Source organism: Falco punctatus (genome assembly GCF_963210335.1).
Source record: "Falco punctatus genome assembly, chromosome: 19".
NCBI lineage: Eukaryota > Metazoa > Chordata > Aves > Falconiformes > Falconidae > Falco > Falco punctatus.
In genome coordinates this window covers 4,253,840-4,268,822 of record NC_137599.1, presented here as the reverse complement: position 1 = coordinate 4,268,822, position 14,983 = coordinate 4,253,840, and the positions used below count along the sequence as shown (strand labels likewise).

The 14,983-nt window shown below is 55.2% G+C and overlaps 1 protein-coding gene across 3 annotated transcripts in view; it reads left to right on the top strand.

Moving 5' to 3' along the window:
• The window catches only part of SCN4A (sodium voltage-gated channel alpha subunit 4), a 46,651-nt gene that overhangs the window by 16,886 nt on the left and 14,782 nt on the right, over positions 1-14,983 (top strand). For all 3 annotated transcript variants that reach the window (XM_080369451.1, XM_080369450.1, XM_080369452.1), the window contains 10 exons: positions 929-1,261; positions 3,081-3,144; positions 3,514-3,655; positions 4,456-4,668; positions 5,535-5,690; positions 5,940-6,063; positions 6,801-7,039; positions 8,838-9,011; positions 9,317-9,673; positions 12,744-13,172. In XM_080369451.1, coding sequence (XP_080225577.1) covers positions 929-1,261; positions 3,081-3,144; positions 3,514-3,655; positions 4,456-4,668; positions 5,535-5,690; positions 5,940-6,063; positions 6,801-7,039; positions 8,838-9,011; positions 9,317-9,673; positions 12,744-13,172 — 2,231 coding nt within the window. The remainder of the gene's footprint in view (positions 1-928; positions 1,262-3,080; positions 3,145-3,513; positions 3,656-4,455; positions 4,669-5,534; positions 5,691-5,939; positions 6,064-6,800; positions 7,040-8,837; positions 9,012-9,316; positions 9,674-12,743; positions 13,173-14,983) is intronic.

The following is a 14,983-nucleotide window of genomic DNA, read 5'->3' as shown; positions in this document are numbered from 1 at the left end:
ACTGTCCTCAGCAGTTTCCCAACATAGACAAGCCCTCGGAGAACAGGGTTTTACCTAAACAGTTTAGGGAGGGGGGAAAATGGGGTGATGACAGAGCTAAAAATCATGCCTTGGGAGAATTGCCTCCACGTGGTGAAAGCTCTGTGCTCAGATCAATGTTAGGATGTCCCAGCATCCCCCATCATCCATGTAGAACGTGGATGACAGGAATGACATCCTTCATGTCAAAAGCCCACTGAGGATGTGTGGGCGAGCCTCCTCAAAGGGAACGGGGATGCTGAGGCGGGGGGGGGGGGGGAGAGATGAGTTAATCCCGATGCTTAATGCAGATGTCACTTTGCCACCTTCACTTGGACACATTGGGCTTTCTCCAGCTTGGAAAGGATCAGGTTGGAGGGTCCGGCTGGGCTGCTGACCATCCATGGGACAGCAGAACAGGGGAGGTTGGACCGCAGAGGCTTTTCTGGAGCTGAGAGCAGTGCTCAGCATCTTGCAGCTGGGCTGGCAAATAGTTTTTCCTTGTGCCACAGCAAAGTGGTCTGCTCTAGGGATTTGGGCCAAAAAAAAGGTCAGATTGTGGCATCTGGGGAAAACATAAAGCCGAAAGGAACTGATGGCCACCCCACCAGGCTGGGGTGGGCTTTGGCTTGTGATAGCCAGGTTAATGTTGGCATGGGGAGGCTTGGCTGGCACTGGTCCAAAGGTGACAATTTTAGGGGAAGGGTTTATGCTGCCCAGCAATGTGTGGGGACAAAGGGGCAGCTGGGATGCAACACAGGGCCCAGTGCCGGGGGTCTGAGCACATGGGGTGGATTTGGTGATACCACCTGTTCCCACCAGATCCAGCACCTTTTGGGAACGCCATAGCACATAGTTCTCCACAATTAGCAACTGAGCGATTCGCTCAGCGGTGACGCCTCCCCCCTAGGGCTGAAGACGATCGTCGGAGCTCTGATCCAGTCAGTGAAGAAGCTCTCGGACGTCATGATCCTCACTGTCTTCTGCCTGAGTGTGTTTGCCCTGATCGGTCTCCAACTTTTCATGGGGAACCTCAGGCAGAAGTGCGTGCGGTGGCCCCCCCTCAATGACACCTTCCTTGGGGACTTGGGGCTGGACAACGAGACACTGGCCAACGCAACGCTCTACACCAACTTCACCGATGGCATTGCCGGCAACTTCACCGATGGCATTGCCAGCAACTTCACCAGCAACTTCACCAGCAACAGCACCTTTGATTTCGAGGCCTACATCAATGATGAAGGTAAACGCTTGTGTGTCCCCTTCTCCGTTGATCTATCACCCTGGTTTGCTCCTGGGTTTCCTTGTTCTTCCTCCATGTCAGACCGAGATGGTTTGCTCACATGGATCTTCCAGCCAAAGAGCTTTGCAGGGAGATGTGGGTGAAACAGGGGTTGTGCATGCTCACGGGATGGACAGATAAGATCAGATCCTCCTTGTCAGGGCAAGCGCAGTCCACCTGGGCAAGCTAAACTCCTCCAGAAAGGTTTCACTACAGGAAGGCCTGGACAAACCAGTGTCTCCATCTCTCCCAGTCGCTAGTGAGGACACAACCTCCCCATCAGGGTGGGCACTGCTCCGTCTGGCTGGTTGCAGAAGGTAGACCAAGGAGCAGATGGTATTTTGGGCGGAAAAACAGAGGGAAGAATGCAGGGATGACATTTCTCACCAACTTGCACTGCTGCATCATAGCTGGGTCCTTCCCCAAGTACCACTGCATCCAGTGAGCATCGCATACAAACATGCAACGCTGTGACAACCAGCAGGAGGGGATGGGGGGGGGGGGGGGGGGGGGGGGGGGCAGGTGAGATCAAGCACAGGTCCTTAGACCGGTCCCCAAGTGTGCTTCTTTCCTACTGCTCCTTTTAAACAAGTTTGACCCCAAAAAGTGCAGTGGGATTTTTATTTGTTCTTTGGTTTGGGGTTTTTAAACTCCACGAAAACATAAAAATCTCAGCAAATCTGCCTGGTAGAACTGCACAGCAGTGAGGTGCTCCACAGGGATGTTTCACATCTCGTTTAGGGCGCTCGGCAGAGCTCAGCAGAAGGTCAGGTTATGTCTCATCTGAGCTACTTTGCCCAACCGTACGAGCAGCTCTGGCATTAGTTACAGGAAGGCTTCTTGGTAGAGTGAATATTCAACATACAGGATCTAACGAGCACAGGGCAAATAGCAGCAGCACCCTGCAGCCACGCGTTTGGGTTAACAGATATCAGGGCCAGGCCAAAAACACATCGCCTGGAGTCTCCCAAGCGGGACATCTCCTTGATGAGCCCACACAGGTCAAATAAAAGCCTGGTGGCAAGAAGCCAGGCAGAGCTGGGGATGCTTTCAGGAAGCTTCAGAAATCCCTGGGTGGCTCCCAGTAGGGCTGTGCTGGGTGGTGCCCAGGATGGGGTCCAGCTGCCCCCTGCCATGTCCTGGGGTGGGTGTCTCCAGGTGCTTGTGTCCTGGGGGGCAGGTGACCCGTGGTGGCACTGGTTGGCAGCTTCTGCAGCTCTGGGTCTGTGCTCAAGCTGTAAGGAAGAGCTCTAGGAACCCCCAGTCTGTGAGCAGGGCGGGTTTCCCACCAGGCAGGGGCTGGTTGGGATGGGAACAGCAGGAGGAAGGTCATAGCCGTGGAGCGGGAGCAGTTAGTTTCCCCAGATCTTTTGGGGACCCCTGCAGTCCCCCATGCTTGGTGCTCCCTGGGATGTCGTACATTTTCCCAGCAAAACAGACCAGCCTCTGTCCTTTGACCACATGTTAACTCACCTTTCCAGGAGGCCTGACCCTGGCCAACCTGGCTGTTTCCAGAGCTCTGTATGGGCTTGGGAGCCATCGAGTTGGGTCGGTGAAACAAGGCGCTGAGCTAGTGCCAAGTAGTTCGATGTCAGTGGCAAAGTCTGGAGAGAAGAGACAACCCAGTGCCCAATGCTGGGATTCAGGGAATTTCCCTGTCAGCAAGGAGCTGCCAAGAACTTGAAAATCAATCTCTGTTTATTTATTTATTTATTTATTTATTTATTTATTTATTTATTTATTTATTTATTTACTTTCTCTTTTTCCCCGAACTGCAAAGCCAATTTCTACTTTCTGGAGGGAGCTCTTGACGCCCTGCTCTGCGGGAACAGCAGCGATGCTGGGTGAGTGCTGCTCACAATGGCGGCTGAGGGTTCCCTCTGCCTCCCTGGGAAGGGGACAAGGCAGCCAGCACACCCTGTGGGACTACTGGTGCTTGGGATGGGACAGGATTGGGGCTGGGGGGGGGGGGGGGTATCGGTCCAGGCACCCCGATTGTATCAGCTTGGGGAAGGGGGTATCAGTCTGGGCATCCCGACTGTATCACCTTGGGTGGGGAGGAAGGTACCGGTCTGGGCATCCCAACTGTATCAGCCTGGGGGGGAGAGTCTGTGGAAGCCTCCCAGTGCCACCAGGGATGGAGCGTTTCACGGTGGGTGCAGGAGGGCACCGCTGGGGGCTCATGCCAGCTGCCTCCGCGGCTCCTTTGGTAGGAAGTGCCCTGAAGGGTACCAGTGTATGAAGGCGGGGAGGAACCCAAACTACGGCTACACCAGTTACGATACCTTCAGCTGGGCTTTCCTGGCCCTCTTCCGCCTCATGACGCAGGACTACTGGGAGAACCTCTTCCAGCTGGTAGGCACCAAGTTTTTCTCTTTGTGCAAATGCTTCTGTCGTTTGGATGCTGCCCTTGGTCTAGGACAGGTAAAAAGTCACTTGATTGGAAACTTGTGGGACCTTGTCCTGTGGTTTACGAATCTAAGCAGGATCGGCAGAGATGGGGCATGATCCCATCCAGTTCCCTAAACCTGAGCAGTGCAGTGTATTCAAAGTCCAGCAGTGCTGCCAGCTGTATCATGGAAATCAGGGATTTATATCTACTACGTGTCTGGCTTGAGCCAAGAGAGAGGGTGAGGAGGAAAAGCTAGGTCACTGGTCCTCTGCATTGAGTCATCCTTGAGGGAGAAGTTGCAGACACCGTAAAATCCCAGCTGACTCTGGGTCCAGAGACTGTTTAGATAAAAGCAAGCCAACATCCAAGGGCTGCACATGTCCTGTGGAAATGAATATGCCCAGATCTGGAGTTGGAAAAGGACCACTCTTGGCCCAGGGGTAAGACCTGGGAAGCTGGGTCACAGCAAAGTGAGTCTCTGGTGAAATATTGGTCCCACCTCCACTCATGCTTGCAGTCCTTGGGCTGCCAGATACACAGAGCAGCGTGGCTGGGTTGGCCGAGACCTCTGGCTGCTTCACGCAAGCCCTAACCCAGTGCCATGGACTGCAGGAAGGTCAGCTGGGCCACCACCAGCCCTTGGGGAAGATAGGAGCAAAATATCCTATCCCACCACCAAAGGGAGGGTGCCCTAGTGCGAGACCTTTCCCTGGAAACATCGCCAAACCGATGTGGTGACGTCCCGTGCCTCCTCTCTCCACAGACGCTGCGTGCAGCAGGGAAAACGTACATGATCTTCTTTGTGGTGGTTATATTTCTTGGTTCCTTCTACCTCATCAACCTCATCCTCGCAGTAGTGGCCATGGCTTACGCAGAACAAAATGACGCCACATTGCTGGAGGAGCAGCAGAAGGAAGAGGAATTTCAGCAGCTCATGGAGCAGCTGAAGAAGCATCAAGAGGAGCAAGAGAAGATGGTTGGTGGAAAGTGTGGAGACCAAAATGAGGGACCTTAGGAATCGGGGGAGAAAAGGGGTGGCAGCAACCTAGAGAAATGGAGAAGGCAGAGGGAATAGGGCTGAGAGTGAGGGTAAAGTGCCTACAAGAAACGGGGGCTCAGATCCATTTAATATCCAGTGACTGAGCGTGGAAGCCACGCAGCAGCTCAGCCATGTGCAGTGGGAACAGAGAGGTTCTCACTCTGCTGTGGCATCCTAAGTGCTACCAGAGAGTGTAGTAAAATTCAAATATTAATACCACTGTCAGAAAGAAAAAAGAAAGGAAAAAAAGAAAAAACAAAATTATTGCATATGCAAATGAACACCTAATGAAACATTTGGGGGGAAAAAAATTAAGCTTTGATGCAAACATTCACAAAATCAGTACAAGTCCAAAAATCTTGGACAGCATGTTTCAGCAAAAGCCTTGAAGATTTTGCTTCTCTCCCATTTGGGATGAAAGCATGTTTCAAAGATTAAAGTTTCCTGCAGGACAGAAATTAGAAGGTTTGCATAATTTTGTCCCTATGAATTATTCACCCTGATCCCATCTGAACGGATTTAATACCGCTGTGTGAAGAGCTTAGTACAGTGGGGCGTGCAAGCGAAAAGGGAAGGTTTGCAACTTCTGTTTAGCTACTGCAAATTGTTACCCCTCATCGCTGCTTGTGAGGATCTGAGTTTGCTGCCCAGGTCCTGCAGCAGCCGACTTTGGAGTCATGAGTCCTGCCCAGGACACTCCTGGGGCTTGATCCATCCCTCTCCTTCACCTGGTGCCCCACAGCCATCGCGGGAAGCTCCGACGGCGGCGGGCACAGGGGTGATGGGGATGTGGGTTGCTGCAGTTGCAGGAGCGAGGGTCCAGCAGCGGTTCCCTGCGCAGCAGCATGGCTGAGAAGGAGCGCGACTCCGACCTGAACAGTGACCAGGACAAGCCAAAGGACTGCAACGGGCAAGTGATCCCCAAGGTTGTGCTGCAGCGGTCTGCTACGGTGATTGATGTACGTGCCCGATGGTCTCTGCCATCCCTTGAGGGTTCCCACCTGATAAACCCGGGGGGGGGGGGGGGGACAGGCTCATGCCCAGCTTGTTGTGGGTCGGATCTGACGAGCCTTTCTGCAGCCCAGCTCCTGTGCTGCACCCCAAGGTCTCTCCAGACCCTGCCCTTTTTCCTGCCTGCTCTATCTTTAAGTGCATGACACAGCCTGCAGCGCTCTGCATTCACCCCCTGTGGCCTCCTCTCCTTCTAGTTCAACCCAGCCAATGAGCCAGAGAAATCAGACCACAACCACCTCGCTGTAGGCAACTCAGATGGGCCAGGCCTTGAGAAGAGGGTGGGGAGCACCATCAGTGTCCTCTCCAACGCCGTGGAAGGTACGTCCCTCCCCAGCCCAGGCGTGCATGTGCAGCCAGCTGGTTTCACCCAACCGTTGCGCGTTGGTGGACTTGGGGTGCTCGGTGCAACCCAGTGACAGCAGCTGTCCCAGATCTCCAGCCCTAAGCAAGGGGTGACTCTGGACCTGGGGTCTCCATAGCAGGTGTTGCTCCAACAAGGCTTTTCATTTTGGCTCACTAGGATGATGCCTGGAGGAGATAATACAATATCTCATGCAGGTGAATGGGATTGCGATTGATTACAAGTTTCCAGAGTCAACTGAGAGCTGTTGGGTGGCTTCCCAAGAGCTACTGTCTCAGCTTCAGCAAAAAGTACCGGGGCCTCAGTGATAACAGGCTTCTGGGCCCCATCCTCCCCGAGAATGGGCACCAAAGCCTCTGGCCACCCCAGAGCAGCTCTCTGGGATGTCCCAGCAATCTCAGCGTGGCAGGGACACCTCAAATCCTGCCCAGGTGCTGAGGGTAGGATTGGACCTACAGTTCCCCGACTGATCTGCCTTTCCATCCCTCTCTGGTTTGGTAGGTAAGGTCTGCAACCTCACCGTGCCAGGGCATGGGAGGGCTCCTCCTTTCAGCCCCCGTATTTAACTCGTAGGTGATCTAGGACTGGTTCAGGACCTCAGGAGAGATCTCTTCTAGTGGGTTAGCATTTATGCTGTCCTCCCCTGGGGCAGGGGCAAGTCTACACTGATGTCATTTTTCTCTCCTGCCCTCAGAGCTGGAGGAAGCTCACCAGAAGTGCCCATCTTGGTGGTACAAATTTGCCCACACATTCCTGGTCTGGAACTGCTGTCCTCTGTGGATAAAGCTCAAGGAGTTTGTCAAGCTGGTGGTGATGGACCCCTTCGTGGACCTGGGCATCACCATCTGCATTGTACTCAACACAGTTTTCATGGCCATGGAGCATTACCCCATGACGGAGGAGTTTGAGAATGTGCTGTCCGTGGGCAACCTGGTAGGCAGCTACGAGCATCCTGCTCTTCCCTGTTTGATGGCACAGCAGCCACGCCGTCCCTGCTACCGCTGTGTCACCTGAACAGCATGCATGCATGCCAGGAAACACATCCCAGCTACTGAGAAAGTGCGGCAGGGGTCCGATCACAGCGTTCCTGTGCTGGGTTGGACTTCAGGATGACTCAGGTCAAGGGAAGTGATATGGGGGTAGGATCCGCCATCCCCTGCTCCCCTTCTGCTGCACCTTCTGTCTTGCTTGGTGCATGTCAGCGATGCCAACGTGGCCATGGCCTGGCAGAGCTGCCCTGAGCCACCTCCTTCGTTGCAGCCCAGGGTCAGGCACCAGCTGCTGCCAGCCCTGGCTGGCACCAGTGTCCTCACGATGCCGGGGGGGCATGTGGCAGAGCAGGGGCCGTTTCAGATTCTGGGAGCAAACACCTCCCACTGAGCAGGAACAGCAATGTTAAAAAAAACAAAAAAACAAAAAAAAACACACCAGGACTTTTCTGGGTGAAATTCCTGCAAATCTGGGCTATTCTGATTAATAGGCATATTGAACAACCAGCTGTGGCTGCTCCTGCTGGAGCTTGGGATAAATGGCTTTCAGCTGGATGCAATCTGCCAGTGGGGCGAGTCCAGGAGGCTCCAGTAGCTCTGGGAAACACAGCTAAGGGATGGGAGAGCTTGTCATCTCCTCTCCTGCCACCTTGTCCTGCTCCAGCACCTGCTGGGGCCTCTCTGAGCACAGGCACTGGAGTGACACACGCCGGTGCCCGAGCGCCGGGCGGGCAGGATGACGCTGAGCACATAGCTGCTTTGTCTCTGGTTTCATTCAGGAAATACAAGGGGATTAATCGGCTGTTGCTCAAAGCATGATCACGCTGCAAAGACAGCCCCAGCTTTTCCTTTGGGCCAGCAGCAGTTTCTGGCTGCGTGTAGACCCCCGTGCTGGGTGGGGATGGGGGTGATTTGCTGGGGAAGGGCCGGGTAGGGATGGGAGCAGGAGAAGCAGCTCTCACTGAGCCACAGCCCCCCCGCCACATCGCGTGTCTGTGCCTGAGATGAAAGCTGCGGTGCCTGCTGCCTGTCTCGCTGCAGGCAGAAAATGGTTAGGCTGTGAAGGAAAAGAGCAGGGATCAGCTGGCAGGAGCAGAAAAGGGGACATTTGTGGGCTGGCGTGCAAAGGGGCATGTCAGGGAACATTCCCTGGGATGCCGGTGGAGAACTCTCCCTGCAGCCTCCCCTCCCACGGACCTGTGCATCCCAACGCGATCCACATCCAGGGCAAAATTTGTCACTGGGCCCCCTCTGCACATGCCGTGTCATGAAATTGCATCGAGGATGCTAATTGTCACATTGCTGATCCCGCTCCGGAGCAACGCGATAATGCACAGCGCCGCTGTAGTCCCAGGAAAAGAATCACGTGTAAAAGCTGGATCAGCTTTCGCAGGGCTCTGGGAGGGGCAGGGGAATCCCAGTAGCAGCCCAGTTCCCAGTGCTGGGAATCTCTGTGATTCAGCAGTCGTTCAAAGGGGGTCCCTTTGCCAATGAAACTTTTATTTTTAATTTCCACCTGCCAACATGACACTTTCGTGTCTCTCCAGAAGCAGTCAGTCACCAGTACTCCCAGCCTGGCTTCACAAGCCACACTGGGCGGCAGCTGGGGAGCTTGTTCCCAACTAGGACTGCACCTAATGGAATTAAATACTTCGGGAATACACCAAAAAAGGTGCCACCCACCCCGCAGCAAGGCTCAGCACTGTCTTGCAAGCAAAGTGACAGGGTGCTGTTTCCCACAGGTCTTTACAGGGATCTTCACGGGGGAGATGGTCCTGAAGCTCATTGCTCTGGACCCCTACGAGTATTTCCAGCAGGGCTGGAACATCTTCGACAGCATCATCGTCACCCTGAGCCTGGTGGAGCTGGGCTTGGCCAACGTGCAAGGGCTCTCTGTGCTCCGCTCCTTCCGCTTGGTATGTGCCGCGGGGACGAGGCGTGCCTGGGGGTCTTGGATGCAATTGCCACCAGGGTGGAGAAATGGCTCGTTCAGCCTCCTTTATGGCAGTCACCAACTTGTCCCCTGTTAAAGATAACATTGACAGTCGAGCTAAAGATTTAAGAAAGTCTGTGCTCTTTGCAAAACAGTTGGGTGTTTAACCCCTCTTGCCTAAATCAAACTGCCACACGAAAGTCTAAGCCCAGCTTCGCAGCCTTGCTGACACTTTGTGGCAATGGAAGCCCCAGGCAAATCAATGCCTTGTCTCCTTGTTCCTCATAGCTGAGGGTTTTCAAGCTTGCCAAGTCCTGGCCCACCCTCAACATGCTCATCAAGATCATCGGCAACTCAGTGGGTGCCCTGGGGAACCTCACGCTGGTGCTGGCCATCATCGTCTTCATCTTCGCTGTGGTGGGGATGCAGCTCTTTGGGAAGAGCTACATAGAGTGTGTGTGCAAGATCTCCATCGACTGCACGCTGCCCCGCTGGCACATGAACGATTTCTTCCACTCCTTCCTCATCGTCTTCCGCATCCTCTGCGGGGAGTGGATCGAGACCATGTGGGACTGCATGGAGGTGGCTGGCCAGACCATGTGCCTTATCGTCTTCATGATGGTCATGGTCATCGGGAACCTCGTGGTTAGTCTTGGAGCTGGGGTGGTCCTTCAGGGAAAGGTGGGGGGCAAGGACAGAGGGTATTGTGGGGTGGGGACGCCTCTGCCCCTCGCTCTCTGGCCAACATTGTCCAGCTCAGCCCATCTACAGGGCTACGCCTGTAGGCATGGTTGTGTTGGAGCTGTGCAGGAGCAAAGGGCTCGACCTCCCTCCTGCAGGCCCGGTGGGATGCGCTGTGTGCTCAGTTCCATGTAAAGCAGGGAAAGAAGCAGTTTCTGAGGGACCTTCAGCTGAAATGAGATGAGGAATAGAAGGGGGCACCAAGGCATGGAGAACTTAACGACAGGCTTTAGGCAGATGCAGGAGCAACTCTGGGACAAGAGAGAGCTCATCTTTAAGCTGCCCTTTCTTCTCCATATGGCTTTTCAGGCTTTCCTCCCCTATTGCCCACTGTCCTGCAATGGGGGATGGAGGCAGGGTTACATTCAGCTCACCCCAGGGCTGACAGTTTGCTCCTGGCTGCTTTTGGGAGCAGATCCCCCCCCCCCCCCCCCCCCCCCCCCCCGGGGAAGGCTTTTGCAGATCCCCAGCATCCCCAATCCTCATGGTGGTGCAGGTGGCATCCTGGCAATGCACAACCCCTCTGCAGCAGAGGGGGTCCTTCCCCCAGGTCCTGGTCACCATCACCCTCCATCGCTGCCCGTTGCCCTCCCCACTAACCCAAGCTGCTTGCTGCCTGCGCTGCGGGTTTGCAAGTTCCAAGCGAGCATGAAATCCTTTCTAAACTTGGTAACCCTCTTGCTGGCGGCTTTGAAGCTTGTTTTCCAGCCAGCATGGGCCCTGCTCTCCCTTCTTAAGGAGCAAGGCAGGGGAGGGAAGTGCGGCAGCTTGCAGAATCGCTCCTATTACTTGCCGGGGTTGTGTAAGCCCTTTGGAATTTACTTTGAAAAACTATCTACCCGGGGAGCTGCTGACACCTCCCCACCACCATGCCTGCTCCAGCCCCAGGCTGGCACAGCCCTCCAGAGGGGGGAAAGCAGCCCCCGGGGAGAAACCCAGACCACCCCATGGCTCGGGTCAGGGGCAGGGCAGCTGGGAGCATCCCGCTTCGAGGGCAGCGAGTTGGGATTTGGGTGCTGCTTGGGTTCCCTGGCTCATACCAGGTTTTGGGGGGCTGTGAACTAGCTCCCATAGCAGTATGGAGAGCCATGCTGGCTGCAGAGCTCACCCTGGGGTGTCCTGGGGGCTGTGCAGGGCAGGCACAGTGCATGCATTGCCTCGAGATGTTCACCCAGGTTGCCCATCACCCAGCAGGCAGGCGGCAACAGCCTTTCGAAAGGAGGCTGCCTTTCGGGGGACAACCTGTTCATTTGAATTGCGATGCTGAACCAGGCTGAAAATCAGCCAGAAGCAGCGGGAGCATCTCCAGAACAGTCTGCAGGGAGTGCAGGGGCTTAGAGACTGGAATGGCAGCTGAGGCTCTCCCCAAAATGGGCTCTGGAAACTTTTTCTCTTCTGGAGCCAGTTTTTGGAGTAGGACAGCCCATCCACCCCTCCAGGAGACTCCTGGAGAAGACATGGGGGCAGCACGATTTTCAGCTGGTGGGGTCAGAGGCAGCTCTCCTGGAGGTGTAGCCCTCCCGGAGATGGCACCCCAACTTTCAGGGCATGCTTTGCAGCTCCTGCTGTGCTCTGTGCTGTGGCACAGGGTTCATTTAAAGCTAAGTAGAGAAACGTGGCACACGACCACCTCCAGAGCCATCTCTGCCCCTTTCGTCCTCTCTGCCAGGCTCTCCTGGCCATGTCTCAGGTATTTCTGAATCCTGGAGCCTGTCCCGCACAGCCTCCCAAGCATCCCGGCTGCAGGAGGTGTGTGTTTCTCCCCGCTTCCCCTGCAGAGCAGTCAGGCGACGGCTGGGCGTCCTTTGCTGTTAATGACACTCAGAGCACTTCCTTTGGGGTTATTAAGGGAAAAGGGAGGAAGTCCGTCGGGTGACAGGCTAATGGACTCCCATCCAAAAAAGTCAGAGCCAACAGCACCTATTAGCTGTAATTGGTACTTAACGTAAGCATTAAACTGGTGGGATAGTAGGGATTTATTTAAAGATGCGATTTAAGTCATATGGTATGAGCCATGTGAAAACAGCAGTGACCTTGAATAGCAGCTAATTCCCTTCTCAGATAGTGCTGGCACAAAAAGGCACAAACATCAACAGCTGTGGGCTCGGCCCATCGGCCGCCCCGTGCAGCAAGCACATGTCTGGGTGCTGCCAGGGCTCCCGTACCCCGCGCAGAGCCCATCCTGCTCCTCATGAGCTACTCCGGGTTTCTGGCATGCAGCGAGTCCAGCCCTGCCAGGCCAGGCTGTGGTGGGGTCCGGACACATTATGGGCATGGTGAAGCAGTAGAGATCTAGGGGAAGCAGGGGAGAACCGGTGCTTGGAGCTAGATAGAGCATTTATACCCCATGGGCTGACTTGTGCTGAGATGAAATACCCCCTTCTGTGGAGCAGAGCAGTCTCTGCTAGAGAGGGATGAGGGTGCAGGTGTGGCTCAGGCTTATACATGGCTCTGGGGCACTGGGGACCTTCAGGAGCTTGCTGGGTGTCTGGGCTACCAGAGCTAGCAAAGAGGAGAGGAAAAGCTACAGCCAGGAGGGCAATAAGTAGGAGGTTTTTCCCTGGGAAGAAAAGGGAGAGCCGAGTTGCATCCCTGTGGGATGCTCAGCCAGGCCAAGAGCTCCAAGAGAGTGAAGCGGGGGACACGCTGGTGGACCCACAGGGGAGGTGGTTTGAGAGGGGCTGAAGTAATGGCTGGTATCACTTGCACATGGATCAGCAGGACCCAGGCAGCTGGGGGTGACACTGAGGGCATCGGAGCCCAGGGAGGCATGAGAGCACCATGTCCATGCCCTCCAGGAGATAGGGCTGGCATCTCTGCAGTCCCCAGAGCTGGTTGACAGGAGGACAGAATCCCATGACACGCTCAATGAAGGGGTCTTCTTCACAGCCATGACCAGTCCCTGCCGCTCCAGCCTGCGGGGATGGTGTTGGTGCTGGATGTCGGTGCTGGTATTTGCTTTTGTCCCCTCCAGGTGCTGAACCTGTTCTTGGCTTTGCTGCTGAGCTCCTTCAGTGCCGACAGCCTGGCGGCGTCTGACGACGACGGAGAGATGAACAATTTGCAGATCGCTATTGGCAGGATCACCAACGGGATCGACTTTGTAAAGACCTCTGTCATCACGCTGCTCCACAGGCTGTGGAAGGGGAAAAAGGTGGCCCCGGAGGAAGAGCAAGAGCCCAATAAGAGGGACAACTCTGTGCTAAACCACGTGGACACTGGCCAGGAGCCCAAGTCGGAGTACCTGGACGGAGTCACTGGCAAAGAGCATTTTTTCATGGATGAACTGGACCACATGAATTTCATTAACAACCCCAACCTGACAGTGCAAGTCCCCATCGCCTCGGAGGAGTCTGACCTCTACGAGGAGACCAGCACCCAGTCTGACACCGAAGACACCAAGGTAAGAAAAGTGGGTGGAAGGATTTCAACCCAAAACCCAGGACTGACCCATTCTTGTTGTGCTGCCCAAAGAACGATGCTTTTGATGATTTGGATTACTTTTAGCTTTTCCACAATATGTGGTACCGGCCAAACTTGGAGGGTTTCAACCTGGCATTTCCCAGTATAAGCTGGTGGGGGATGGGGGTGTCCCAGCAGGGTTTGGCCCATTTTGGGCTGGGCTGTGGGGTTATGGCTAATACCAGAGGGACCCACTGCACCACAGGCTCGGCGCAAGGGTTGAAGCGCTCAGTTTGGGGTTAAAGTTTTGCAAGAGGAATTTGATGCCAGGAAATCTGCTGATAGCACTAACATTAGATCCACTGCTAATGCCTCAGAAAAGCATCGTTGGGAAGGGTATGAAACCAGATGGAGGAGCTTAGCACAAGTGAAAGTGGAGTGCTGAATTTTGGATCCAAAGCTGGCGAGACAGCTGATGTCGGCATCGCTGCGTCGCGGCCCAGAGAGGACGGTCAGCACTCGTGGGACGCTGATCACCTTGGTGCTCCGGGAGGATGGCAGGGAGATGCAAGAAAAACTACTCAGAAAGACCCTGAGCGGACAGAGAAAGGAGGGTGGTAGTCTGGTGGGAAACCACTGCTGGCAACGGGGTCGTGCTGAGGTCCTGGGGGAACGCGCGGCAGTGGGGGTGCTGCGGTGGAGGGGAGCAACTGCATCAGTCTGAGGAATAGCGTAACAGTTCTGACCCGGGGGTTTATCACGACTGTCGGTGGCCCCTCTGCCCAGGAGCTGAGGAGCCTCTGGGCAGCTCTGTCCCAGCTAGCCCCACTCGGGCGGTGTGCTGGGGCAGCAGGCAGTGTGTGGTGCAGCTTAGGCGCAATCACAAGTGGTGCTGAGTGCCTGGCGTTTTTCCTGCAATTTTTCCTGCTACAAATCCAGTCCCGTAGCCCTAACCTCCGGTACCCCCAGGCCATGCCATAGCACACTGGCTGTGCAGTTGCGCCGCACAGAGGTGATGCTAATGGCAACCTGGCCACTGCAGCGGGACACATCCAGTCTGGTCTGTGGGGTCCCCCCGGACCTCAGTTTCCCACCACTGTGATATATTTCCCGGCAGCTGGGGGAAAACCTCGGTGTGCAGCTATTGGACATGTCCCAGTGTGGCTCAGGGTTTTGGGGACTGTGTCCAGCTGACATCTAGCAGCACCCGCCCCACTGCCCTGTTGTATTTTGAGAGCCACCCCTGGCTGCTCAGCATACGCAGGGGGCAAACAGCATTTTTCAACCACTAAATGCCAGGCCACCCCATCGTCGCTACTGGTTTTGGCGGCGACTTTCAGTCAAACACTGACCAAGGTGCAAGCCAGGGGTGTGCGTGAACAACCCAGCCCTTGCCCGAACAGGCAGGGTGAGCGACAGGCTGGCAGTCAGCATGTGAAATGATAATTAGAAATCAGGTGTTAATTGGTGGGAGCCCTGAGCTGGTTCTCGGGACGGATTGCTCCTAGCTGGGTGTGCTCGTATGCCGTGGATTAGCTCCAGATGGAGCCAAAGCCCGGCACACCGCCTCGCACCCATGACACGGGCACCCTGACGGCTGCGGACTGGGGGGGGGTTCTCTGGGTGGGCTGCTCAGAAAATGCTGATAAATGCTCTCCCCCTTCCAGAGCGGCTCCTTTCTGAGGCAAAGATATTTTTCATGGTGAAATGATAGTGGCAGGATGACGGCAGCAAAGCGGCTGCCCCCCTTGAGTAATTTTTGCATCCTGTAGATTTATCTTCTGCACCGCAGAGCAGCGAGGAGGTGACAGG